The 27,157-nt window shown below is 48.3% G+C and overlaps 1 protein-coding gene across 3 annotated transcripts in view; it reads right to left on the reverse strand.

Moving 5' to 3' along the window:
• The window catches only part of NEURL1B (neuralized E3 ubiquitin protein ligase 1B), a 141,792-nt gene that overhangs the window by 11,276 nt on the left and 103,359 nt on the right, over positions 1-27,157 (reverse strand). Inside the window, exon 1 of one of the 3 annotated variants that reach the window (XM_063349291.1) lies at positions 23,898-24,003. The exons of 1 other annotated variant lie outside the window; for it this stretch is intronic. In XM_063349291.1, coding sequence (XP_063205361.1) covers positions 23,898-23,940 — 43 coding nt within the window. In that variant the 5' untranslated portion in view covers positions 23,941-24,003. Of the gene's footprint in view, positions 1-23,897; positions 24,043-27,157 lie in introns of those variants that run through there. One more of the 3 variants, XM_063349292.1, reaches the window with a different exon arrangement.

The raw sequence follows: 27,157 nt of genomic DNA on the forward strand, positions 1-27,157 counted from the left end.
CAGCACAGAGCCACCCGTTGCTCATGTGGGTGATGCTCCATGTGTCTGTCTGCAAATGTTCCCGACAAATGATGCTGCTGCAGAGGAAATACAGGTTGGGGTTTCCATAGCAGAGAGATGCATGAACCCAGCCAGCACGTAGTGATGGGCGAGTGGCCCTGAGCAATGCGGGGCAAATCCCATGCTTTCCCACACCGGCTCCCCATTTTTTATCTGGATTCACAGCACCTTTGTGCCCTTCCGCTGGGATGGGGGTTAAGCAAAGGCACGGATGGTGCTGCCGGGCCAGCCGCTGAGGGGTCCTGCAGGACCTGCTGGGCTCAGTGCTGCTCCTCATCACACCCCTCCTTGCTGGGCAACAGCTCCCCGAGCAGAGAACCCTTCATTTCATAATCCATTGAGCTGCATTGTTTTCTAAAAATAGTTAAAAATTTCTCCCCTGTGAAAGCGAGCACCCTGGCTTCCATGTCCCCATGTTGGCCAAAAGGAGGAAGGAGGGATGAGAGCTTTTATTCTCCTCTCCACCATCATAAGAATGCCCTGCTCCCCCCCGCTGTGCAGCACCAGCCCTGCTCCCACATTGACCTGCCGGAGAAAAGACACACATCAAGACACGATGCCCTCCGGCACGGCCCCTGGGCAGGTAATTCTCACACTGCTTCGGGAAAGCGCGGAGGAGCGAGGCGGGAGTGACAGTGACAGCAGCGCGGCGGAGGGAAGAGCGACGACATGGGCACTCACTTCAAAGGCAGCTTTGGGTCCACCCTGCCAGAGAGGAACTCGGGGCCGGGGTTTGGCACTTTTTGTTTTGGTTTGGTTTTTTTTTAAAAACAGGAAAGCATATTGTCGCTAAACAATAGGAAATTCTCCAGAAGGAAATGAATGGATAATTTATTTATAACGCCGTTCCCCCCTCGCATGAACACCTGCCGGTTGCCACCAGGAATAAAGCCTGACATAACCCAAGGCAGGGGAGGCAGAGCTTTCCCACTGAAACGCGCCTGGAGCCGAGCTCGGGCATGTGCTTTACTCATTACGTACTGACGGGGACCAGGCAAGTTCAACAGGATGTTTGTGCCTCTGAATTGCCCTAATTTGCGGCTTGGCTTCCACAGTTCGGATCACATTTCAGTCCCTCTGCTATTTCTCCAAACCCTCCCCTCTCCTGGCTGTGCTTTCCCACCCAAAAGCCCGTCAGTGGGGTAACGACAGACAAGCTCGTGGCAGAAATGCCACTCTACCCAAGGGTGCCCGATGCCGTGACAGGCAGCTAAGAGTGACGCCAGCTCTTTTTTTCAGCTATGAGATTCCTACAACGCTTCGAGCAAGTAATTTCTTCTCTTTAGGCCTCACTTCAACGTCTGGGGGAGAGTAACAGTATTCCTCCACCTTGCAGGAAGCTAAAAGGATTAAAAAATGTAAGGTTCTCAAATACATCACTCCCTGAGCCTTGTAAGCATGTCAGCAGGCTGGCTAGATCATCCAATGGGACACGAACTCACTGGGTCCCCCTGGGTGATGTCCTAAAGTCCCATCCAGCATTTGGCTTCTTTTCATTCCAGAGTTTTCCATTTTTCATCCCTACTCGCACCAACGGCAAACGTCATGCTCGCAGCATGAGTGCCTCAAACACACGAGCGGGGCTTCAGCAAATGTGAAGTAAGACAGGAAAATGGAAGAAAAAAATGAACTGAAGCTTAAGAACGGGGTAGGGCTCCTCACTGAAACCTGCAAAAGAAACCCCGGCTGGAAGGCGGCATTTCCATCCTCACGGGCCGCACTGAAACAGATTTGGGCTGTGGGGACCCATGCTCTCAACTGCAAGTTGCTATCGCACATCGGAAACTTCACCTGCTTTCCAAAAGGGCAGCACATTTTTTTCTTAGGTTATGCTGACCTTTGGAGAGGTATTTTAACAAACATGCACTTTGCATTTCAAAAAGGTACGGCAGGCGGACCCTGGACAAATTCCACATATTTATCATGGTTCCAGTTCTAAAAATAAAAAATTTTTTCACCCATTTGTTCACAGCATCGGGTTTGCTGTGGCACTGGAATCCCACCGACAGCGGCAGACAAAATTCAGAACAAGAGCCCTCTCCAAGGCTACTGCTCTCCGGGGCGCGGGATGGAGGGGGCTGATTAGCTGGAGAGTTGACCTTAAGCCAGACTGATCCTGACTTCACTTGTCCAGACAAGCCAGCCAGGAATAATACCGTGGAAAGCCCTAAAATGATGGAGAGGAGAATAATGTTCAAGGAGACTGACGCTACAGCAGAGACCTAGGACGAGGGCAGCCTGACAGTCGGAGGAGGAGGGCACTGCCCTCCCTGTGTGCCACAGGTAAATCCACCGTCTGTATTAACTCTACCACCGCTGCACCAAAAGACATTCCCTGGCTCCCACACCCCTTTCCCGAGGACCCCCTGCAAGTAAATCCATGACAAAAGGCGCGCGGGATGGCAAAGCAGGCGAATTATGGGGCACCGCCAGGTGCCAAACAGGGATGCGCAGTGGATAAAGCAAGGATGTCAAGGGAACAGAAATTCCTGGGACCGCTACCCCGGGGGTGAGGTACAGCTCACCAGCACGCAGCTGCAGCGTGCGCTCCCCAGGCTCTTCAGAGAACAGGCTGAAAAGCAGCAGCGAGCAGCCTGAAATCCACCCATGAACGCTCCCTGCACAGGCAAAAGGGAATCCACCTACCATGCCTGCGCCTTATCTTTATGGCTGCTGCTTTATCAGTAACACTGGGAACTTTTTCCTATTACAGTAGATAGTTAGGTCACTGCTGCTGCAACAACCCTGTTGAACATTAAACAAGGCGTCTGGAGAGAGGGGGGCAGGTGGCTTTTGCTTCCAAACAGGAAAATCCCAACAGGTGGGGACAATGGGGTCAAGTTTACTGCATGATCGCGAGCTTGTAGAAACCACCCGCGCCGAGTGAAAGTCAATCGCAGCGCGGGGGCCGGTAAAAGCCCGGTCCTCGCCACGCTCATCCCAGTGCATCTTTGCTGCCGGGGAGGATGCGGCCGCCCGCGGGCGCCCGGGCTGGAGCCTTGCCGGAGGCTGGGAGAAGCAGGCTCGGCTGTTACCGCAGATAATAAACGTTAACAGTAACACAAAACAGGATTCTGCTCCGATGCGATCTTATCTTCTGAGAACAAGAGATAAAAATCTGTTCACATATAAATTTAGTGCGCTGCCTAGACTTTTTTTTTTTTTTTTTTTAATTTAAATACAGAAAACGCGTCGGGGAGCTCTGTGTCGCCTATTCTACGCTCACCAGTGTGAATTTGTAAAGTTGGGCTACCAAATCCACTATAAGGCTGCTACAAAAAAATTGGCCTCGTTTCCAAAGGTCCTGCTGGCTCAAGCGCTGGAAAATTCAACTTGACAATTAATAAATACCCCCCATTTGAATTCCTGTGGTTTGCATGACCAGCCCAGAGCCCTGCTTTGATGTAAAGGTCTCCTAACCTGAGACAAATTTCCAGGGAGTTAAAAGACCCCACACGGTTCGCGTGCAATAGAGTGACACAGACGTGGGGGCTTTAAGGGGAGACTGAAGAGCCCGTAGTGAATCTCAGGAAATGTGACATTTTTGGAGACTAATTTGGGAAGGAGGGGACGAGGAAAGACAGAAGTTGTTTTTTTCACTACAAAAAGGTTGTGTTGTGGCACTGAGGTAACTCTCGATGCAAATATCTCATGGACATACAACATTTTTCATTGCAGAACAGTCCAGAAAAATCCCTGGCAGAGAACGGAGATTGACTTTAACTCACAAAATCAAGTTGTGCCTGTCTCCACAAGGATTTTCAGGCGAGAAAACCCTCTCGCTTCTGTGGGTAATGCTTGAAACCAAACATTTTAGGGGTGATTTAAAAAAAAAATAATACTAAACCCCATTTTTTTTCTAGGCAGAGGCTAATGACACATTCTGGTCTTCTAGGCGTTCCTCCATGAAAGCAGAGAGGTATTTGCAAACAGCGTTAGGCAAAATCCTTTTGTTCTGATTTTCTCAAACCAGCAAACACGGGCAGTTTCCAGGCTGCTCCATCCCCTGTCTCCCACCATGTCTTCAGGAAATGAGCTCCTGCATCCTTGCTCCTTTCAAATTAAGCCCTCTCCTTGCAGTAGGGAGCTCACACGAGTGCCAAGTTCAACCACGTCATTTAAAAGAACGGTTGCCTTGACAGGAAAGCCAACGCCAGGGCTCAGCTCTCCCGGTTAACCAAACGTCACATCATGACACCAGCATCGGAGCCAGAAGACGGCAATTGCAGCTGAAACACCAATGTCTCTCTCCAAGATCCACCAGCTGGTTCGAAGCAGAAAATAAACCACGACAGAAGGCCTGATCCAAGGATGAAAAGTGCCGACAGCAAATTTTCCACGACCTAGAAGTGATCACAGAGCCCCAAAGACCGGGGAGAGCCAGCGCTCTCCCAGATCAGGCAGGGGAACTCTCCCAACCCACTTCCAGACATTCTGCTTGATTTTGCATTTTGGAAACGTGGGCACATCTTCAAGCCCTCCCCAGCCTCCTTCCACCTGTAACCTGTGGGATAACGGTGACCTATGACTTCTGCATTCCTTGTTGGTGCTTTTCTGTTTCTGTTCGTAGGTCTTCACGTCTCTATCTTTGTGCCTACCTGCCACAACACCACTCTGAACAGTCTTCTTGTGTCTTGTACTTTTAAAACTTTTCAGGCCTTGGTATTACCTCCTCCTTTTTTTTTTTTTTTCCCCCTAAGCTTAAGATGTTTTGCCTTTAGCTTGGCCATACATTTTCATTTGGTTTAATGAAATAACTCCTTTCATCAGGTGCAAATGAAAGACCATTTAAACTTAAAAAAAAAAACTAAAAAGAAAAAAAGCAGAATAGCATTTCCTAATCTGGAAAAAAGGAAAAATATTCTTTAACCTAGAGGGTTTTTTATTTCCTTGCTCAAGTGAGACAGCCAAGAAACTATGCTCTGGTGGTAAATGAACTCAAACTCAACACAAGGAAAGCCAGTGCATGACCTCGATGGAGTGGCATTTTCAGAGCAAAGTGGGTAGACCTGACCTAAACCAGTATGGCCTTGTGGACCAGGCTGTGGAAGCAGGGTCCGCTATCAAAACATCTACTGCTGGGTCTGCAAGCACAGGTAAGTCCACCTATGCCCACCTCCGTCTCCCTGTTCCCCCGTCTCTCTCCTGTTGTGCCTCTGTTCATGCATGAATTTTGCTGCAAAGCCGGCCCCATCTTTATTACAGGTTTTTAGTTCTCCTGCATATAAATAGCACTAAGAATACACAGAAGCCAGCGATTAAGGATGGGGAAAAAAATCTCATCTCCCCCGTATTATTAGCGAATCTGGGTCAATGAGTCTGCAACTCTAGTAACAAATTCTTAGACTTGGTTAATGAGAGACAGAGCGAGAGCGAGGGGGAGAGAGATGGAGAAAAGGCAGGGTTTGTGCCGTAATCCCTGCTTAAGTCTCTCAGTGCGAGCGATGAAAGCAGCTGCGTGATAGATGAGGAGCTTTGGAAATGGTACAGCTTATTGTAATCCGTTATACGGCTTCGACACCCAAGTCCACTGGCTCGTGTCAGTCAGAAGGCCACGCTCCCGAGCCAAAGAGCTTCGAAAGATGTCAGGGATTTGAAAGTCATAAAAGATGGGACGCAAAACTAGATGAAACTTTTGGCTACTGGCTAATGATAAAAACATCTTGTCAAAAATAATCAGCCAGCCGCTCTTGCTATAGCTCTTATCGGGAATTTCTGGACTACGTTCTCCCTAATATGCTGCATGTGCAACACGTATGATTTCATACACCAGGAGAGCAAACCTGTGCCTCTTACTTGATGTATTATGTTTTTGCAAAATTGTTACCTTCTTTAGAAAGTTAAGTTTAACTTGGGGAGAGCAGAGGGCTGCTCAGCTCACTCTATCTTCTGGTCCTAATCTCGGAGTCCATAGCACAGTTTTGGGAGGTGATCAAAAGCAATGAGAAGTAAGCAGTTGACATCTGTTCAAGCAACTCCACAAATGGTTTCTGAGGACTGCTAGCTTGGGAGACTAAACATTTGCCAAATCTAAATGCTCAGCTCGTCAGTCAGTGATTAAAATGGGTATTTTGGTGACTTATTATTTTCATTGTTTTCTAGAAACACACAATGAAGCGCACGATAAAGCAGAGAGCACTGAAAGATGTAACACTTCAGGCTGGAAAGACTTGTCTGGAGGAATGAACTCAGCTGGAGACCCAAAGATGGGAGGAAAAGAGCAGAGATGTGGACAAAACCCCTCATGTTCTCTGGGGCGGTTGGGTTCTGCTTTGATTTACTAAATTCATACAGAAACGGGGTCCAATTTCCAAGGATTTACAATGCTAATCTTTTTTTTTTTTTTCAATGGCTGTTACTTTGGGCAGGTCTGAAGCCCCCTACCATCTTCTGATGCATCAATTCTTTTAAATCAGGTATGCTGTGCTCACTGCAAGTTAAACCCCACTCAGAAGGGCAACATCCAAGGATCCCATTTCAACAATGACTCTGCTGTTACGCCAAGCACCATCTTCCTCGTGCTCTCCCTTTTTCCACAGCCTGACACAAGGACAGTCCCACAGCACATGCGTCAGGGCAGCTTTTTCTCTAATGGCTGCTCCTACAATCATTAGAGGAGAAGGACTTCGTCTGCAGTGGTTTTAGTGTTCTACAGCATGGCTCTAACATGGATTTTCACGGCATCAAGACAGACATAGATATACTCTTAATTTCCCCCTCCTCCCTGCTCCAGGCCAGCAGCGTTCACTGCTGCAGCAGAGACGGCAGATACAGCCTAAGAGCAACCAAAGACACCCAAAAAACATGCTGTGTTCATGAGTGCTGCTGGTCCATGGAGGCCTGAGGCCACCACACAGCTCTTGCTTTGAGGCGGGGAGGGACCCCGTTGATTTGTCTGCAGGACACCCACCATACATTCCTGGTTAATCACACCGCACAGGAAAGATCCTAGTTATGTCCTAGAGTATTTTTCACAGATTAAAAAACAAATCTGGGTTTCCCTCCTCGCCCCCAGTTCTTCTCCATCCTTTAATTCTTAACTTCCAAGAACAACTTGTCCCCTACAGACAGCACAAACAGCTCAGGATTGTTTTTCGGAGCAATGCTTTATGTTTAAAAAGCACCGTTCTGAACCGGTGTTTTCCTTTTCCAATCCCGAATGCGACTGGCTGAAGAGCTGCAAGAACATGAGAGCGGAATAATCACTGACATTGAAAAGGTCCATGGCCTCACCCTCTCCCACCGCTGCCAGAGGAGCACGTAACGAACATTAATGCAAATAGACTCCCTGTTTCCATTGAACAACTTTTCTTCTGCCCAGCTGCACCAAGTCATCTGCACTGGGGATTTATAAATAGTGACCATGTCATTCCAATGTTAATGGCTTTTAATGAAATCAGAGAATGAAATGCATTCCCTTTTAATATCCTCAGAGCAGCAATTTTATTCCATCCCCTGGTTTCAATGCAGGGCTTATGGAAAGAGTGCTGGAGCTTGGCACATCCTTCCCACAGCCTGTCAATGTGTCGCTTCCAGCACAGACAGGAACAAAACGAGGGAAAGAATTTTGTTGTCTCCCTGATGCAGGAAACCCACCCATCCCCTACAGACAGGCAGCGTCACGGCACTGCACCAGGAGGGCAGCTTGTGAAACAGGGAGAGAAAAAAAAAAGGTTTGAAAAGTAATAGTGGTAATTTAGCCTGGCTTTCGATGCATTGTTCTCTGAAAACACCCTAAGAGCCAGCGTTTATGTTGTCTTCGTCCCTCTGAATTGGGACCGCAGACAATTTATACTTACGCCCTTCCCACCTCCAAAAAGCACGTGTGGAGAGCGGCCAGCACACAAGAAGTGCTGTCAGAGCCCCCTCGGTCTGTGCCTGTGCCGCCCCGTCCCACGCCACAGCTGAGCGGCGCCGCGGGAGACTCAGGTGGGGTGCGGGATGCTGGGGCCCTGAAGCGTCATGAGCTGAGTCTGCTTTCCACGCTCCGCCAAAACGCAGGAAAACTCTCCCGTAAATGCAGGAATTGTGCAGCGCCAGGACTACAGAGGAAGAAAAGCTGGAGATGAAGGGTGACAGCAGCACTCAGAGCGATGCTACAGGCGCGCAGAGGAGAGCCTGGCCATTCATTTCTGCCTCCGACTTTTTCCATGAAAACGTTATGATAAAAGGAACGAACCTGCTATTTTTCTTTGCCTCAAATTTGTTACAGAAGCCTCTTTCGTCTTTATCTCCTCTCTTCATAGTGGTTCTAAGGGTCTCTTTTTTTTTTTCTTCCTAATTACAACTTCTCTATACTCAGAGGACAGGACAGAATTCAGCTTAAAAGAAAAAACTGTGGAGCTATTTCAATCCAAACAGGGATGGATAACCAGAGAGCTGTTACATTTAACAGTGGCACCCATACGGGGCTTTTGATCTGTCCTAACGGAGCTGCAAAACCACAGGGAAAGGGAAAAAAAAGGTCTCTAGGAAGACGTTCTTTCCAGCAAGCCCCGCTCCCAACTTGGTGCAGCATTTTTAAATGTTGTCCGCAGTTCCTTTTATATTTACACACAGTTTAAACAGTGATCTGGCAGCGAGAGGGGAAAATGCTTTGGGAGGAACGCATGGCTGAGGAAGCTAAATAAAGAAGTGGCCAGGTCTTCAATCATCCTATATTTTATATATACAAAGGCTGCGATCCCACTAAGCTTTTCCGAAACAATATGTAAAGAATCCAAAACAGGGCAAAGGAATGGGAATAACTGGTTATAATTAAATACGGGGTGGGGGGAAAGTACAGCTCTTCCACTCTGCCAGGCTAGTTTCCCTGGAGGCATGGCAAAGCAGACAGGGATTTGTGGTGCTGGGAACTGTAATGGGTTATGGGTAACTCCTCAGGAGCTGTGTCCAGCCTGCCCCGGGTGGGCCGGTGCCCGAGGCCAACACCCTCCCAGCCCGGAGATTTTAAATGAATTTCATACTGGGCAAACTCTCGTTCCAAGTGATCTGAAGGGCTGTTGACTTCACTCAACTCACGGACAGCCCAACCTGTACAACAATATCACGTTTCCTTGGCTGGTTTAGTTGATGTTTGGACAAGCAGGTCATAGCTTTTTCTAAATACAGTACATCTTCAGAAATAAAGCCAAAAATCTTTAAAAGAAAAAAAAAAAAAAAAAAAAGAGTGTTCTTTGCTGGTCCAGAAACTGAGGAAAATGTTCCACTAAAAAAGGATGCATCCTTTCTTCCTCGGTTGAAATTTTTTTAAAAATGCATAGTTTTCTGCGAAGCTATGAAGCCAGTCTGAGAGGCAGGTGGTTGTGCAACACTTGGCTGCTGCATGGCTGAGCTGTGAGATCCTTTTCCATGATATTTACAGGAATTAATAAGAGGAAACAAGAGCCACTTCAAGACATTAAACCGTCCAAACAAAAGAAAATACAGTCATACCATTACTGGACACGTAATGACCTCAGCCCCTTTCTTCATCTCAACTGTCTTCAATTATTTCAACACAAAAAGGATTTAAGCAAGAGAGGTTTATTTTTAAGCCTCCGTGTCAATCTTCTTAACGCCAGTGGGATTTGATCCCAGCACACCTAAGTCAACACCAACGTTTTTCTCCCTTTACTCTCCCTTTGTGGCTCCCCAGCCAAGAGACGATAAAGGCAGGTGAACCGAAGAAATCTGGAGATGAGAGACAATTCTTTGCATTGTTGAAGATAAAATGCCAGCTTTTTTTGGCCAGAGAAAGGCCAAAGCCTTTTTTTGCTGCTCCCTCCCCTGGAGGAAGGAATTGCTCCCAAGAGAAGGGGTGAATGTGTGAACTACACAGCAAGCAAACACCGCAATCTCAGCAGGGATCGCCCACGGTCGCCTGCCTCCCAGGGCAGGGCCAGGCAATATAAAGTCCTGAGTTTCATCATGTCTTCCCACCTTTTTAAGATGGAGCTCGGACCATCGTTCAGCAGAGCACGCTTGGTCAATGCCTTCAAAACAGTTTACCACGGAACTGCAGGCTGTTGTTATTTTTTATGCATTTTTAATTGTTTATATATTCTTTATAGTCTTACTTTTTTTTTTTATTCTTCACAAATCATTTACACCTCTAAAACCCCACTGTACGGTCAAAGAGCACACTCCTTAGTAACTACAGAATCGGAAATTTTAGAAATCCCACATGAAACAATATAAACAGCTGTCTAAAACCTCCCGTTTCCACCCAGATGGCTCTTGTTTCAATTAACCAAATCAAACTTTAATTCAGAGTCACTCACTGGCCTTGTTTGGATTTACTTGGAAAAACACACCTATAAATCACACATTAAAAACTGTGGAGGGAAAGAATTTGTTTCTCTTTGGGTGGTTCTTTTGGTTATTATTTTTTTTTTGGTAGAACGAAATTTTATTACCAGCCAAAAAATATACAATTACATGTTGACAGCTTAGAGCCTCTGGTGGTTCTGGCCACAATAAAACACAGGCAGCGGCACGACTACACGCTGTCCCTCTGCTTCTTCAAAATAGATGGCACCAAGTGTCTCCCATGCTGCATGTGCCACTCGCACCATCTCCCAGGGATTTTTGAGCTGGAAACAGGCTGACAAAGGGATGCCAAATGTACGGAAAGCCTGAAGTCATCAAAACAGACCCACAGGGGGTTTCCCCTGGTCCCAAATCCAGAGGGCACTGGGTGTTACTGGTGGCACCGCTCACCCAGCGCCTTCTTGAAATACCAAATCCGAGCGGTCGCTTGAGGAGATGCAGGAAAGCTCTTTCCTAAGCAACTCATCCGTTGCAGCGATCTGCTGCTGGCAGGAGGAGGGGAGAGGCTCGGCTTCCCCAAAACCTCCCTGCATCCCACGGAAAGGCACATTCCCCCCGAGGAGGCACGCTCCTGTCCGTCTAGTCCCTCGCCTGCCAGTACATCGAGGAATTGGCTTCAATGGAGCGAACTGCGCTCAAGATAGCTAAAAATAACACTGAAAATCATCTAAACGGCGGTGGCCAATGTCCACCCTGGCACAGCTCCGTTGGCTCAGGTCCACCTTCCAGCACCGATTTGCTGTGTGTGCCACAGCAAGGTGTGCATGTGCTTTGGTACGTGTCTGACCTCCTGAGGGACAGGCAGAGCAGAGCACCCACCAAAGACAAACTCATCACCCTTCGCTGAAGAAACCAGCCCGCTGCTTGCAAGAGCTGTTTGTGGCAGATATTAGGAGGGAAAGAGGCTGGGAAGTGGCACAGCCTGTCCACAGCATCACCCTGGGATGTACACCATGCCCCAAACGCCTGCCTCGACCTAGCCCTCCTTACCCCCTCCAATGTCACATTTTTGTGCATGCTGATATGCTTAAAAACATTGGTTCCTAATGAGAAAGTCCCTTCATTAGCACCACAGTGGGGTTTTTCCATGGGACTAGCCAACCTTCTGCCCATCAACAGCCCCAGGGCGGAGCAGGTGCCTGCCTGACCACAGCAAATTCAGGGATGCTTTCCAGCCCAGCTTCCTACGCCCGCAGAGCTCGGTGAGACAGCAGCATGTCCTCCTGTGCCCCCTTAGGTTTCTCCAGGCCCCCCTGGTCAAGTAGGATCAATAGCAGAAACGTTTCATGCCGTTGCTGAACCACCAGGAGCCCCCACCTGCACACCAGCAGTGCCATACGGTCGTGTATTAATGGGGTATAAAAGCTCTCTGATTGCAATGCTTCCTTTGCTTGGAGAACACAAGATCCTGCAAAACAGCGCCTTATAAGCTTGAGGCGGTGCCTAATAAGGAGGAGCTGCTGGGGGGGCAATACCAGCAGACCCTCCCCAGAGCAGATCCAGCCAAGCCATGAACCTTTCCAAGCCAGATGCAGCACTGGGAGCCTCCGCCGGGCATGGGAACGGACCTACATGTCCACATTGGGCAAAGCCCCGGTGCAGCACATGCACAGGGGGTTGCACGGGGCCACCAGAAGGATGGAGCTCAGCTGGCATGTCTGCCTCGATCATCCGCCAGCACTATAGCCCAGGCAGTGCTGTGTCTGCACCCCAAACACCCCCACTGCCACCAACCATGCCTTGCCCGAACATCTCTTCAGGGAAAACAGTCACTTCCCTGGAGAAAAAGCGTTTCAGGTCCCAAAACCCACAACCCTCCAAGGCAGCGCAGTGGTGAGCTATAAGGCAGCATCACTCCCTTCAGCTACTCTTTCATCGCCACAGAGAGAGACAAGTCAGAGCTAGTGCTCCCAGCACCGCTCTTAGCCCCGGGGAAAAAACTTACAAAAAAGACAGGGAGAGCTTTGGAGGAGCATTGAGTTGACTCTGTAGGGCAGAGGCCCGAGGTGATGAGTCTGCGGTAACGAATGACGGCTGGAGATGCGTAACAGCAACCACTCCAAAGTGATGCCCTGGCTCCGCACAGGTATTCAGGCTCAGAAAGGGAAAATACAGGAATATAAGCACAGAAAAGTCCTCAGCACTGATTTACCTAACGTTCCAGCCCTACACCTTTAGTCCATTGGAGAGGAGGAAACAAGGAGCGCTCGATGCAGGGCTGTGGTCAAGATACGGGAGGCAGGGAGCAAAGCAGGGAGGGGGAAAACAGGGCCAGGCTCCAGAGGCACGCAAGGAAAGCTTCTCCCTCCCTCTGGGACTGCCTCGTGAGCTTCTACCATTAATCTCATCTCAAAGGAAAACCTGAGCGACCAGCTAAGGGCTGCCTGACGTGGTTCGGTGATCGATTCTAGTGGCGTGCCCATAGATTTCAGTATTTACAGGAGCGCAGTTATTTTGCACGGGTGCATAAACATTTACTAAATAGGAATGCATGCAAAAAGATGGTTTGAAAATAGTTTGTTTTAAAATGAGAAGCGGTTTTGACCTCTCTGGAAGGAATGTACCTCTGCTCTCTGCTTACAGATGGTCAGCTGAATGCTTGAGGAGGGTGGGAGAAATAGTAAACATGCTGAGAGAGCTGCGAAGCACATTTTTATTTTTGTTTTGCTTCTAAAATTAGCTTTTAATATTTCTAAGAGCAAGAGGCATTTCAAAAGAAACACGAACCCCCGAAACTCAAGTTTGAAAAGGGGCTAATTTTTAATCAAAATAAATTTTAAAGGAGAAAAATGTCAATGCTTCTATTAAGTGATAAGCTCTGGCTGTTCCACGTGGGGCTGGCATTCCAGGGAGAAAGGGCTTCGCAAAGCATTTTACTAGGTCTCCCAGACCAGGAATTCCAAGCCATGGGGGACCCCAACCCTGGGCCCTCCACCCTGGCACCTCTGTGACGTAGATGGGAAATAACCTGCACTGCTATTAGGAAGTGCTGAAAACCGCCACATTTCTTGTTTGAGGGAGGAAAGGACTGTTTTAAGCAATTCATTAATTATGAACATTAAACAAATCAAGCTCTGAAGTTCAGTTCGTAACGACTCAAAGTTCCGCTATTGTTCTACTCGGTAAAATCAGACTCTCCAGACAGCATCTGTCAATCTGATTATTATGTAGTTAAATGAGGGAGAAAAAAAACTGTTCTCTCTCACCTGCAAAAAGCTATCTGTGCCTTGTAATTATTTGCCTTGATAAATTTAATTTACTTGAGTTTTCCCTTCCAGATTTGGCTGGTCAAGTTAAACTACAAAGATTATTCATGGAAAAGCAACCACAGTTGGTTACTAGGATACAAAAAATCACTTAGTACGTTTCTCCAATGAATAATCCCAGCAGAACACGTACAAATTCAATAAATTATGAATTTCTTTTTCTCGCTTACATAAACATTGGGGTTGCAGAGGCATTTCTTGGAACCCTTTAAAATAAATTAGTATCTTAATTACTATGCAATAGCTAAACAAACAAGAGGGGACAGCCGAGCCTTGCAGGTGAGCTGCATCCTTTGCCTAGACATGAAAGTTATTTTGGAACAAGGCAGGGTGCAAATGGACAGCAGATTCATTATTGCCAGTCTCTATGTGCAGACACTGGTGTTTGGCATGCTTACGTGCCTTTTCAAAGCAGGTAACGTAAGCAGTAAACTAAGTGAATTTGGAAGAAGGCATTCTTATTTCAGAAAAAAAGATATCTCTTCCTGCACAGTCCCACTTACGCAAAAGGTCTTCTGTAAAAGCACTTGTTGCCAGATCTCTGAACCTACAAGGTGAAGCGAGACGTAAGTTTTCCTGCGTCAGGGGGTGGCTGCCGCGCTGGTCCATGCGAGGCCAGCATCCACAGCACAACTGCCACTGCTGATGGGCAAAACAAACTGCAGTCGGTGCCCCGAGCCACTCGGACATTTTTGGAAACAACACCCAGACTCGGAAAATTGATTTTTGGATACCTAACAGCATTTGGTCTTTTTTTTTTTGCGTGTGTGTGTGTGGTTGTATCGTTCTCTGTCTTCTCCTAGCCCTCATAATATCCCCTAATAACAGCAATCCCCAGGCATGACTCAGTACAGACTGCTGTTCAAGGCTGTGGTATTTAAAGACACGTTATAGGGTCTGTTGGCTAAGAACAGTTTTTATAAACTTTAACCGAGACGGATTTTCCTTGAAATTCTGACTTGCGAAGCATCTGTCCTTCTCACCCTCTCCCTTTGATCACATCAGCGGCACAAGCAGTGCTGTTCTGCTGCTGGCAAATCACACGGTAATTGCTATTTAAGACTCACAAATCAGATGCCAGCGTGAAGATCTGCCTCGTACTCTTCAAAGGACATCTCCTTTCCAGGAGAGATCAACCAAAATGCCTGGCATACTGAAATATCTGCAAGCCTTCTTCCACGCAAGTGCAGGGAAGCTCCGCTGGCATCGAGCTTTCCCTCCCTGCACACATGGTCTCAATGCTGAACTTCTATTTTTCAGCCCTCTCCGCCCACAAGGCTCTCGTGCAGACCCCGTGCCGTGTCCCCATGTCACCGCAGGCTCGTCCCCAGCCTGTCCTGCACAGGGCCACGTTCACCAGCCAGCCCCGGAGTCCCAAGGGGCACCCTGCTCCAGAGCAAACCCACACCGATCGGCAGATAAAAGTCGAGCCACTTAAACACTCTTTTCCATTGTGTAGTTTGTCCCCATGAACCATCGTATGAAAGTTATCTCTGTTTTATAAGCCAGCACAATGGCCACCGCACAATACACCAGCCAATGCTCTTTATCACTAAAAGTGAAGCAACAGCCCGTTAGTAAATGATTTCAGTTTTCATACTTAGAAACCCTTTCACTTTGCAGGACAAAGTAATCAAGAGGTTTTGATGGTGGCCTGAGGAAAGGACCACCAAAGAACAGTCCCTTAAAGAGGTGCTTCTTGGGGGCACACCTCTTGGACAAAAGCCTGCAGGAATTATCTAGCCCACCTTTACCCTCTGATGGGACCAGCTCTACTAATGCCATTCCTAGTTGATGAATAACAAACTTGTTCTTCGAGACCTCCAGTGACACAGATATTCCAATTTACTGTACTCCACCAAGGCTTTCCCTCAGTGTTAACCTGCCCGGCTGCTTTCTGGAGAGCACGTGCCCAGAGGGCCTGGTCCTGTCTCCTCCCAAAAAGCCTGTAATGCACTGCAGTCTCTTAGCAGCAATTTTGTCCACCACCAGGACACTAGACAAGAGAGATCTCGAGCGCCAAGTGTTTTCTGTTACCAAAAAAAACCTCTATCCGACCGTGTCGAGTTCAAGACCCCAAGAAATAGCAATTTCCCCTCATTAGGATTTATGCTTTCGACCTTAGCATCACACCGAGGAGATAACTTTTGAACTCCCCTCCGTAAATTACAGAATATGTTAAGCTGAGAAGCTGGTGCCCCGATGAGACCAAAACAGATAACGGGCTGAGAAAAGCTGTTGCCACAGTGCTAGTTATCGCTGAGGAAAGAGAGATAAACCTGAATGAAATTATTTCGTTTCTGCTGCCAAATGGGATATTCTATCTTTTATCTTTGGCTTGTCAAGGCAGGGCTTGGCAGATTTAACATTCGAGTTATGGAGGAGGGCAAAAATCAAACAACTTTTTTTTCCCTGACATTTGGAAACCTGATGGAAAACTTTCACTCGGGGAAAGGCTCTCCTGACTGACTGTCTTCCCTGTGTCGCTACCCGGGCAATGAAAAATAAGAGTTTTGCTTTTATGTGGGCTATTTATTTCTCCCACACAGCCATAAGACATTATGCCATCAGGAGTACAATCACAAGAAACCTGGAGTCACAGAGAAACGGATGGCTAAAATCGACGAATTCCTAAAGCACAAAAGTCTCATTATTATGTAAATACCCACAGTGAAACAAGAAAACTGCGAAAATGAAACCTGTAACATGCAACTACCTACCCAACAACTCTACAAACACAACTCCATCCCTTTTTCTCCCTTCAAAGCATCAGTAGCTCTTGAAAAAAATCCTAAATGTGATTTCCCTGCTGCACTGAAAAGCTTTGAAATGCAGTTAAAATGTTTTTTCTTTAAAGAATCTTCCTGCGTAATTCCAGCAGCAAGCGAGAAGTCATTTCTTATCCTCTGATTTGGTTTCTTTACACCAGTCCTTTTGGTGCAGAAAGGAAAAAAGAGCATAGTTTTGCTAGAGCAGGGAAAGGGATGGGATCTGATCCTCTTAACAGGAGACCTCCGAGCTGCTCCACTGCCAGAGGTCTGAAAGCACCGAGAGAGAGAAATAAACTCCTGGGTGGAAAGCAAGCCCTGCTTACACAAAGCAGAGGGAGGTATCTCCCTGGACACAGAGGGAAAAACAAATTAACAAGCAAGAAATCACCTTCCTCTCCCTCACTCCTCCCCGAAGCCCCGCTTCAACTGTTCAGACACCAGGAATTTAATGTTCCAGCACTCAGTAATTGAGACAACAGGGCATCCAGGTCTGAAGGGAAAAGCTGGCACAGGTACGCTGAGATACGGCTTTCAACCAGACGTCTCGGTGCCAGTGATTCATGCTTTTTAACATATAGAGGGAAAAAAAAATACACCCATCATTGAGATATGGAACAACCCAGAGTAAACAGCATCTCCTTCCCACCAAGGATGTCCTCCCCTGGGCACACATCTTACCTAAGGGCCTGTCGGGAAGGGACTGCCCCAGCTAATGCCCCTGGGCAGTCCTGCTGTATCTACAGCATGCAAAGAGGTGGGATGGGGAGGTTTCCAGAGAAGTGGTAGGACCTCACAACCTAAGGGCACTGGGGCCATCAAACAGACCATTGGCACAGGGTCTGTCCTCTCCAGGACACAGCAGATTAGTGACGCCACGGGCAAGGGTGGAGAAGCTGCCTAAAAGAGAAGACAGAACAAAGTATGGAAATGCTCCCATAGCAAAACTTCCTCCAGCTGCCGCAGACAGAAAAGCTTCCCCGAGATGTGACATGGTGCCAGGTCCCTTCCGACAGCCCTTCGGGCTCCCACCTCTTTCGGCGCTTGTGGTTGAGCGAGCACACATCTGCCCTCTGGGTAGAGGCTGGGGAACGGTTCGCTGGCCAAACTATATTTTGATGCCAGGAAGCCCCAAATGAGCGTGTGGCCGAGGAGCTCATTAGGAGCAGGGACGGTGCACGCCGTGAGTCAGCCGTGCGGTTTGGCTGCCGTGGCAAGAAGCAGAAGCGGGATGCCAAACTGCTCCAGGCACACGAAAGAAGACAAACAAAGGGATAAGACCGAGGGAAATCTAAAGAGAAGAGATGGGGGAGATTGCACACACCTTCCCCGTAAGGAAGCTCAGATGGGATCTGACATGTGTTTCAGGGGATCACACCTGGCCTCATCCCATCTTGCAGCCCATGAAACCCCTGCTCCGGGGTTCTCGCTAGCTCTACCCCCTGCCAGGTTCAGCAGATTTGCTTCCCTGCTTCTCTCCCGAACCCACCGCATCCATCACAGTGACATGCACACTCCACCTTAGGAAAGCCTGCTCTTATTTTAGCTACCCACCTGCACAGATGGGCTCTGTAAACGGTGGGATGCTGATGAGAAAGAAAACGTTTCTTTCCAAGGCAAACTGTGCAGCAGGACACTGACTGTCCCGAAGTGCAATTCCAAAATTCAGTGATCTTGAATTCTAAATCCACTGGAGCTAACAAGGATGAACGTGCTTATTTGCATTCCTAACTGAAAAGCCACTGAACGTGATATGCAAGGAGGATCCCTACTAGAATGGGAAGAGAAGCACGGCATAAGCTTCAAGGTGACTCATCCTTTTCACGTCAAGAAAACACTAATGCCCGCAAATTCAAACTTGACTGCCTACAGTTAAACATCTTAAACATACTTAAGCACCTCCATAGGCTGTCAAATTATAATGTGCCGGGAAGCAGCAATTTCCTTTGCCTGCGGTGAGGGCTCTCCGAGAGTTTTGCCTACACACACAGACTCAGGGGCTGATTTTAAGCACCTACAGTAGGGTCAGGTGGTGACACACCGCTCCTTCCGACCTGCGGCAATTATCTGAAGCAATAAGAGGGAAAAAGAGCTGTTTGCCAGATATCCTACCTCTTAGTAAAGCAATTCCCCTCTAGAGCGTAAACAATAAAATAGAAGGGAGGGCACTTGCCCGGCACTATCCAGCCTGAGTGCGGAGAGCAACGAAAAGCTCTGGCTTTAATGACATACTTGGCAGCGCGCTGTGTGCGTCTGACAGCACAGCGGCCACGGGGCACGACACACAGCTCCACTTAGCGCCGTCGTGATAGGCGATGCCTGCCTGCATTCAAGTACAGTTGTTTCTCCGGGACTCGACAGCCGAGATGCCAATGGTAGCGCTGAATTAACCACGCCAGTTGGCTGCAGCACGTTTTTGGGTATGTGCTGTGCGATGCCGGTTAAAGATAGTCCCCAGCATACGATCAACCTGTTCCAGCTCTAAATCACAGGGAAGGCTGGGCACTTTCATGGGTTTCCTTTTGAAGAGTGGAAAAGCAAAAAGCTACAAAAGAAGTAGCGAATGCATCTATTTTGTTTTGCACTTCTGCGACCTTCCTCCTGGAGATGCTTTGTGCCTGCATGTTAATTAATTAACTCTGGTATACCCATGTGAGCCAGTGTTTCCTACCTCCCTTACATACAAAGCAAGACTAGGATAAAGCCACTTAGTCAAAGGTCACACAGGGAGTCAGCAGCAAAATCAATGCCAGACTCTAGAAAGCTCAAGTCCCGGACTAAAAGAGGCAGAAAAACAGGCAAAATGGGGCTGTTATTGAGGCGGGATTAGCACCTGTAATCAGTGTTGATCAGACTTGAACCAAACCCAAACCAAAAACTGGTCTGAACAGGTACCTTTTTCACTCAAACCAGAACAACCTGAAGTGTTATTTTGTAGTTTTGTTGAAGTCAGACTGGAACCAAACCAACCAATTTACTGAATTAATTCCCTATTCAAAATACTGAGAACCCCTCCCACCGTGCACCACTAGCAACTGAAGGGGGAGGAGGGACCAGAGAACAAATCTAAATGAAAATGCTCCCGAAAGCTGAGATTTTAGCCCCTGGAAAAGGCAGAGAGATCTTTTCCCACTACATGGTCTTTGCTATTCATTTCTTACAAAAAGAATTGTGTATATAATGGTAAGAGGCATCAGTATTTTACAAAGGATACACAGAAACATCATCTTTTACCCATAAGCTATGAACCCCTGCTGCTTTACTGTAACCGACCATCACTGCTTTGCAAAAGGCTGGCAGATGGGAGCCTCAGCCCAGCCAAGGTCTAAAGTTGGGATTTCTGACTTGCTGAGCAAGGGTTAATTATTAAAAGCATTTTTCTTAAGAATACAAAATAATTTCTTGAAAATAAGAAATTGAAGTCACTTCTGCCAGAACAAGCCCCATTCTCCCTTGTGTTTACCAGACGCAAATGCCACTCATACTTGGTATTCCTCGCAGTTGTGAGGAAGGCTGTGGGAGAAGCACTGCAACCAGATCCCAGCAGGATTCTTAAAAGGGAATTTGGCTCCTTTGTTAAATACCAATGACCCTATTTGGGCCAGGATCAACAACTGGATCCCAACTGGAAAGCCCTTTAGTTGTGCTTTGGCCAGTGAGTGCCTCCTGCCCGCCCTGTCTGCCCACGGCAGCAGTTGTCCATGCTCATCCCACCACGGCGAGCTGCCGTCCACCACAAGGACACTTGCTGCCTGCCCAACCCTCCTAGATGTTATTCCTTGCTTTTTTTTCCTGCACCTTGCAGCTCCATGTAAGGGCTTTGCCAGGTCAGGGGAATTTTCACCTGTCCCAGCCTGCCAGCCCTCACGTACCCCTGGGCTCCCCGCATCCTTCAGGGGAGGCTTCATGCCCCCCTCTGGCTACTAACCATTTTCTGAGCCCTGTTCAAAGTGTCTGCCAAAGAAAGCTAACTAGCACGGAGGAATTAGCACCACCCATGACGTTTGGGGTGCGCTGCTTGCTGCCTCGCTCACCAGTGAGTTAACTCAAGAGAGCAACTCCTCCGTGGAGCACGGCAGGCAAGAGCAGCCACAAAGCCCCATGTCGGTATGCGACCCATCCACCACCACCAGCATCCACACGGCCTCCCAGCCCACGCTGCAGGTCAGGACAAGTTCCACCCATCGGCTGCAATGCTGCACACCTAGTTTATCACCTGTAGGAGACAGAAAAACGGCATGCCTCAATAATAAAGAATTCGCTCTTGCCTAACCACCTGCCCGCAAACTGTCTCCGACAACGGGCAGTGGTAAGGCAAGAAAATACTGACGTCCAAGCGTAAATTCCCACACTGTGGTGGGAGATTCTCCTGCTGGAGATACAGGAAGGGTCGGCAACGGGCTGTCACCAAGCGTTGGGGACCGTCACCGCAGAGGAGCCCGACGGCGAGGAGCTCCTGCTCACCCTCCGGGGCCAGGCCAGCCCCAGGAGGCAACCACCGTCCTGCCGGAGGAATGTGTCATGTATCATTTAGCTGTCATCTAGATAAGAGCGATTTCCACCACCACCTCAGGACCGTTGTTAAGCGTATCTGACACATCTCAGCTCTTTTCCATTCAAATGCCTCCTCAACCGGTTCAAATATAGAAGCTGCCTTTCATTAGCCCGAGCCTATTACTCATTTCAATACCACTCTGGTTAGAAACCTCGCTGTTAATTTGACAAAGCCTCCATCCATTGTGTGCTAACCATCAGACACTTGGCAAACACGAGTTTCCCAAGCTCCTGACACAAATTTCTCCGGCACCCGATAGCGTGTGCTCTTGTATCATTGCATGGAAACGTGGAGAGAAAGGGTGAGGCTGTGCACGGATTTAAAGATGCAACAAGCACGGAAAACATATTCGAACAAATTTAGGCATAAAAATGAGTTGAACTGCTTTCATTAGGATATAAAATTAAGTTCTGCTATTTGAGAAGAGTATTTCCATTTCTATATAAAACCTGAATTGTTGACTGTTCGGCTTTTCCAGGAGACAAACGATGACGGTCCCTCCACATTTCCTCTGCATTTGATCAGAATGGAAAGACATTTTCCACCTTCAGCTATTAATGGTGAATGAAACGACGAAAGGGAAACAACATCTGTAGGCTTCTACAGTTAATCGATTTAACACAACAGGTAGGCAAATTTTAGTTTGGGGGTGTTCTGGTTCTGGGGTTTAGGTTTTTTTACTAAATAAATCACTTCAGCCCATGGGACAGGGGAGAGCGATTCCTCTGTTAGTTAAAACCAGAGTGGAAGTGCATTGCTCAGTCTGCCCGGGTGAAGAGAGAGGTGCATTTTGAACAAAGAAGAGGAAAGACTTAATTCTGATTGATTATCTTTGAGTAACTCTAAGCAGTCACAGCATTTATAAATAGGGTTTCATCCAACAATGCAGTCTTCCAGAAAAACTATAATTTTCAAAAGGACTGTTCCAAGAACAGTGCTAAACCTGCTTCCCTCCGTAATGCCATTTGGATAATGAAAGACAAACAACGCATCCGCGCACATCAATATGAAAAATTGCTGAATTGTGTCCAACTTGACAAAATATGTTTATAAACTTCCAGATTGCAAACATCCAAAATCTCTTCTGCAGCCACAGGTTAACAGCTTCTTTTGACTGTCATTACTCTGTAAAAACTAAACACAACTGAATTTGGGGAAAAGACACATTTTCAGCATCTTCCAGCATATTAGCAAACGATGTTCAAGCATCCTGCATGTTTTTGCCTTGCGCAATTTGACAAATGTTTGCAAATGGACTATCCCCAGCAAAGCAGTCCTTACAGACGGTCTCCACCTGGCAGGATGGATTTTCTAGGCTGGATTTTCTGGACGGAAATTTTCTAGGCCACCAGAACAATGTCAGAGTCGGGAGGTCTACATAAATCAAGTCTTCGGTTCTTTCCATCAAACTTTTTCCTCTTTCTTAGCGACTTCTTTTGAAAGCACCGCTAGGAACTCTTTAATCACAGAACTGCGGTACAACTGATGTCATCCCTTTTTTTAAATTCACGTGTGTGAGGCTGTGCATATGAAGGCTGCTCAGGAGAGACTGTTCTAGCAAGAGGCAGAACGGCTGATACAACTCTCAGCCTTCTGGAACAGAGCTCACAGCCAGATCCCACGTCCCAGCAGGTACAGATATTTTTTTCTTTGAGAAGTTCTAGCCTTACCGAGGTAACCTGCCCTGACCCAAGGATATTTCCCCGGCTCTCCTGGGTTTTTTTTTGCATGTGCCCCTTGATGTTGCCTCTAGCTGAAAAAGCCGACCCACAAAATGAATTTTCGCCAAGGTCACGCACTCCTTACAACGCCTTTATTTGCCAGTTGGTGAGGTATTTAAAAAAAAAAAAAGAAAACTTCCTTATTGTGAAAGGAGCTAATTTCCCATTTAAATGTAATAGAGAACAAGAGGAGATGCAACTAGAAATCTAATCACAGGTTCATGGCTAAACCACAAGCCTAGCAGCTTTCTTTTGTGCCTTGAAGGTCCCAAGCACCCTCTCTTTGCAAAGACAATATGTGGCACATCCAAATGCAAATCTATTCCTCTCTTTATTTCTATATTCAGCTCCCTGGCTGATTACAGGGAGGCATGTGTGTGCATTCAATAGGTCCTCCTGCTTCTTTAAATAAGTTTAATAATACCCTTTTTATTTATGGGAGCCCAAAGTACAAAAGATACAACGCAGGAGCTCTGCAAGAGCAGAAAAGCAAAGCAAAGCAAAGCAAACTAGCTGAAAATACAGACTGGCAAGGGCTCAGTAATTCAATACTCTTGATTCTATAGAGACCAACTGCTTTTGCTATGCACCGATTCTCAGAGGAGGAAAAAAGCCCCACAAATATGAACTTGCAAAGGAAAAGAATCTGTACATCTCTTGTGTAAGAGCAGAATTCACTAAAAAGGCAGTTTAAAACCAGGGCAGCCTACCAAACATTTCGGACCCGCTTTCAAGTAGTTTTCCTCTAGCAACTCTGAACAACTAACGTCTTGCCACATTAAAAAGTTGATTAACAAAAAAAAAGCGGGGGGGGGGGGGGGGGGGCGGCAGGGGGGATAATGAAAAAGCAAGCCCCTAAAAGAAAGGATTCAGCTGAAAGGCTGGGGATCTCTGCTGCGGCCGGGAGAACGGCGCCGCTTCACCCGCTTTTGTGGCTCCCACATGGGCGAAGCTGCACCCCGCCGCCCCAGCATCACCGCCTCGGTGCCCCTCGCGGCGGCGACCATTACAAAAATTAATAATAATAGTAAAAAAAAAAAAAAACATTATTTTTTAAAAAATATCCGGCTTATCCCGGGCCGCTCCGCAGGGGCGCGGGGCTGGCACCCGGGGGCGGCACAAGCCGTCCCGGCTCGCCCCCGGTTTCTCCCCTAGCATCTCCCGGGACGGGGCAGCGCATCCCCCCCGCGCCCCGCTTAACACCCCCCGCTCCCACCTCCGCCGGTACCTGCCAGGGTCTTGTGCACCGTGTTGCCCATGGCTCCGCTCGGCGGCGCCCGGCGCTCCGCAGGGCCATGGACAGCGCCCGCCTCCCGCCGCCGCGCTCCGCTCCGCGCCCGCCGCCGCGCCGCCCCCCGCGCCCCGCCCCGCACCGCCCCCGCCGCCCGCCCCGCAACGCCTCCCCCCACCCCTCCGCACACACACACACACACACACGCGCACACCCCACGGTGCCTTTCCGGGACGCCCGAGGCTGCGGGGCCGCCCCGGCACCGGCCGCGCTCCGCCCTGCGCGGCGGGGTCGTTACCGGGGAAGCGGGGGGGAGAAACGACGGTGAAAAGCGGGCGGCGGCTGGTCCAGGAGCTCCCAGCCCGCGGCTCTTTCCTGGGGTCCAGGAAAGAGCCGCGACGCCAGGAAACTACTTTTTGCCTCTCTCCCCTAAAAAAAAAAAAATATATATATAAAATTCTTCTGGCTCCCTTAGAAAAAAAAAATTTTGGGGAGCAGAAGGGCACGGCTGGCAATTCCAGCTTTACCCTCCGGACAGCCTGTTCCATCAGCAACACCTTCCCAAAGGGTACAAGCTGCACTGGGAAGCACTGGGAGCAGATAACCCCGAGCTCTTTTCACCTCCGTGCCTTTTACTTACGGGGTGACCTTGGATAAGCCACTTTGCGTCTCAGTGACACGGCTTCCCCACCTGGGAATGGAGGGTATTAGCAGGAGTGTTGTGTTGGCAAATTCGTTATTAGTTTGAAGCGCACCGATACCATGGTGACGAAGGACACCTCAGCCAACAGCCTGAAGTGCAATATTGACAAGATTTGCCTCACAATTTCTCCATCTTCCCATCTCCGCTGTAAAAGCGTGTTTATAGCCCCATTAGAGAAGAGCAAGGGCTCCTTTTCTCTTTCTGGTCACACTGGTGCTGCTGGGGGGTGATGCTGCCAAAGCCTCCTTTCTTCTCTGAGGCAGTTTTTGTAGTTTTCAGAATGGAGAAATGGGAGGATCAGAGCTACAAAACGGGCTGCAACCAACACACGGGGCTGATGCCGCGGTGCACAGCGCTTGGGAAAATCCAGCATGTCCCTCGGCAGAAGTCACAGCTGTGGGTGATCACGTCTCCTGGGACACAAAATAAGTGGAAAGAGGGGGAGAGCCAAGCACCAGTGGCTCAATGGCCTGGCAGAGATGAGGCTCTGATCTATTGTAGGGAAGCTAAAATAACAAGCCTTTAATCCGTAGATTGCATTGAACGGGTCAAGTATGGCTCAGGAGATGAGAGGGGGGACAGAAAAACCTAATTTCCAGTATTTTTTGCCATCATATGGATTTGTTAAAAATGGGATTATCAAACGAGACATCAGCAGCTGTTCTTAAACGTGCTTGCACCCATCTGCTGTCTTTTCTTCGGTTAGCATATGTCTCCCACCGTCCCTGGTGCCCTGAGCCGTAAACCACACACCGGGGCTGTCAGAGGAGCACCGTGCTGCCCTTCAGGGAGGAGAAGGGGAGGGGGGAGCCATGTCATCCTATTTACACGGAGGGGAAAGTCCTTGTTTCACTAGACAGCGGGGAATGGGAGGCTTTGGCTAATCCCGGCCGGTTTCCCTCAGCAGGGAATGGTAGTTGTTATTTTAGGGCTTAAATAAGCCTCAAAAAGCCAGAGGTGGCAGAGGGGGTTCTCCGCAGCCGGGTCTCTGCGGCTGCCCGGGGGCTGCCAGGGCAGCCCGTGTGGCTGCCATGTGTGGGCTGTGTGTCACCTCCCCGGGGGCTGCCCGGCAGACGCCCCATGTCCCTCCTTCCGCACCCCGGCCACACCAGCCCCGAGACGGTGGCTGCCTGTCCCAAGGGTGTTCCAGCCCTTCCTCCTCCCCAAAAAGGAGGTAAAAATAGAAGACAATAAAATGGAAATGCACATCCTTAGGACACGGAGGCAGCCTCCAGGAATGCAATCAGCGCTCTTACATCTTGGCATTGTAAAAATGTAGAGTTTGTTAAAATAACCCGCTTCACACAATGCAAAACAATAAGTATGAGAAATAGTTGGGCGAGGATGACTTCACCCTCCCCAGAAACCACACTGAGAAAGTGCAAGAGATCCAGAAACCGGCACGGGGGGGAGGGGGGCACGACTGAAAGGCAACGTAAAGTCACTGCTCAGCCTGGAGAAATGCAGAAAGGAAACCAACCGTCCCAACCGAGGAGCGGCAAATGAAAGCTCATTAGCATGTTAAAATTCTTTCCGCTCCAGCAAGTTTTGATAACTATTGATAACACACTTCAGTAATTTCTTCTGTAAGCCTGACAGATGGCTGCTCCTCTTAAGAAATCCCCTTCCCTCTCTCACTCTCATTTTGATGAAGGGACGGGATGACCTGCGCGCTTGTGTCATTGGCTGTGGTATCGGCGGTCTCATAGATATAAAATAGTAATATCACCTAAGCTCCTTCCTAGTATTTTTTTATTACTAGATCTTAAACCATTTTGCAGACAAGGTGAGTGACGTTATCCTTATTTTATAAGTGATGAAACCAAGGCACAAGGAACCCGGGAGACACGTACAAGGTCACCCCGTGGGCAGACTGGGGAGCGGAGAAGCCACAAAACACTTACGGTGTTGGATGCAACTGGCAGCACTGGGCGCTTGCAGCTGCACACACCATACTGCTGCTTCTCCCTCTGCATTTTCTATTGCCCCCCATAATAAATTCATCTTAGTGGGATCAGTGGAGTAAGATCAGGGTAATACCATGCGAGGGAAAAAGTCTGGAAGGCGTTCTGTGTTACGCTGGTGTCGGACATCTGCTTCCCAACTCGCTTTAATCACCTTGAAATTTTTCTGTGCATGAATGTGTACCCAGGCCTTTAAAATATGGGACAAAAAAAAAAAAAAAAAAACAAAGAAAAGAGAGACGGTTTTCTTTCTGAATCGAAAATGTGATGAATTCCACCCGATGTTTGTCACAGAGAGGGATATGATGCAAACCCTCCTGTAACCACGTACACAGGCCAGACCTCTCAGGAGAGGGTATGGGCTGTACTGACTGTGAGCAGCCACACAAACACACGCCTGTAGATGTAATGCTTCTGGAGATGCAAATAGCTTACAAAGAACAGCTAAATTTCCACTGATAGATACCAGCCTGAGGTGTAACTCTTCTTATGGCATCAAATGGGTTGCATTGTCTTTGTAAATCCCTTGCAGGCTCAAGTTTTGGGGGATGAAAGACGGTGTGAGATGTAAGGTACCG

Source organism: Chroicocephalus ridibundus, chromosome 11 (assembly GCF_963924245.1).
Source record: "Chroicocephalus ridibundus chromosome 11, bChrRid1.1, whole genome shotgun sequence".
In the NCBI taxonomy this organism is placed as follows: Eukaryota; Metazoa; Chordata; class Aves; order Charadriiformes; family Laridae; genus Chroicocephalus; species Chroicocephalus ridibundus.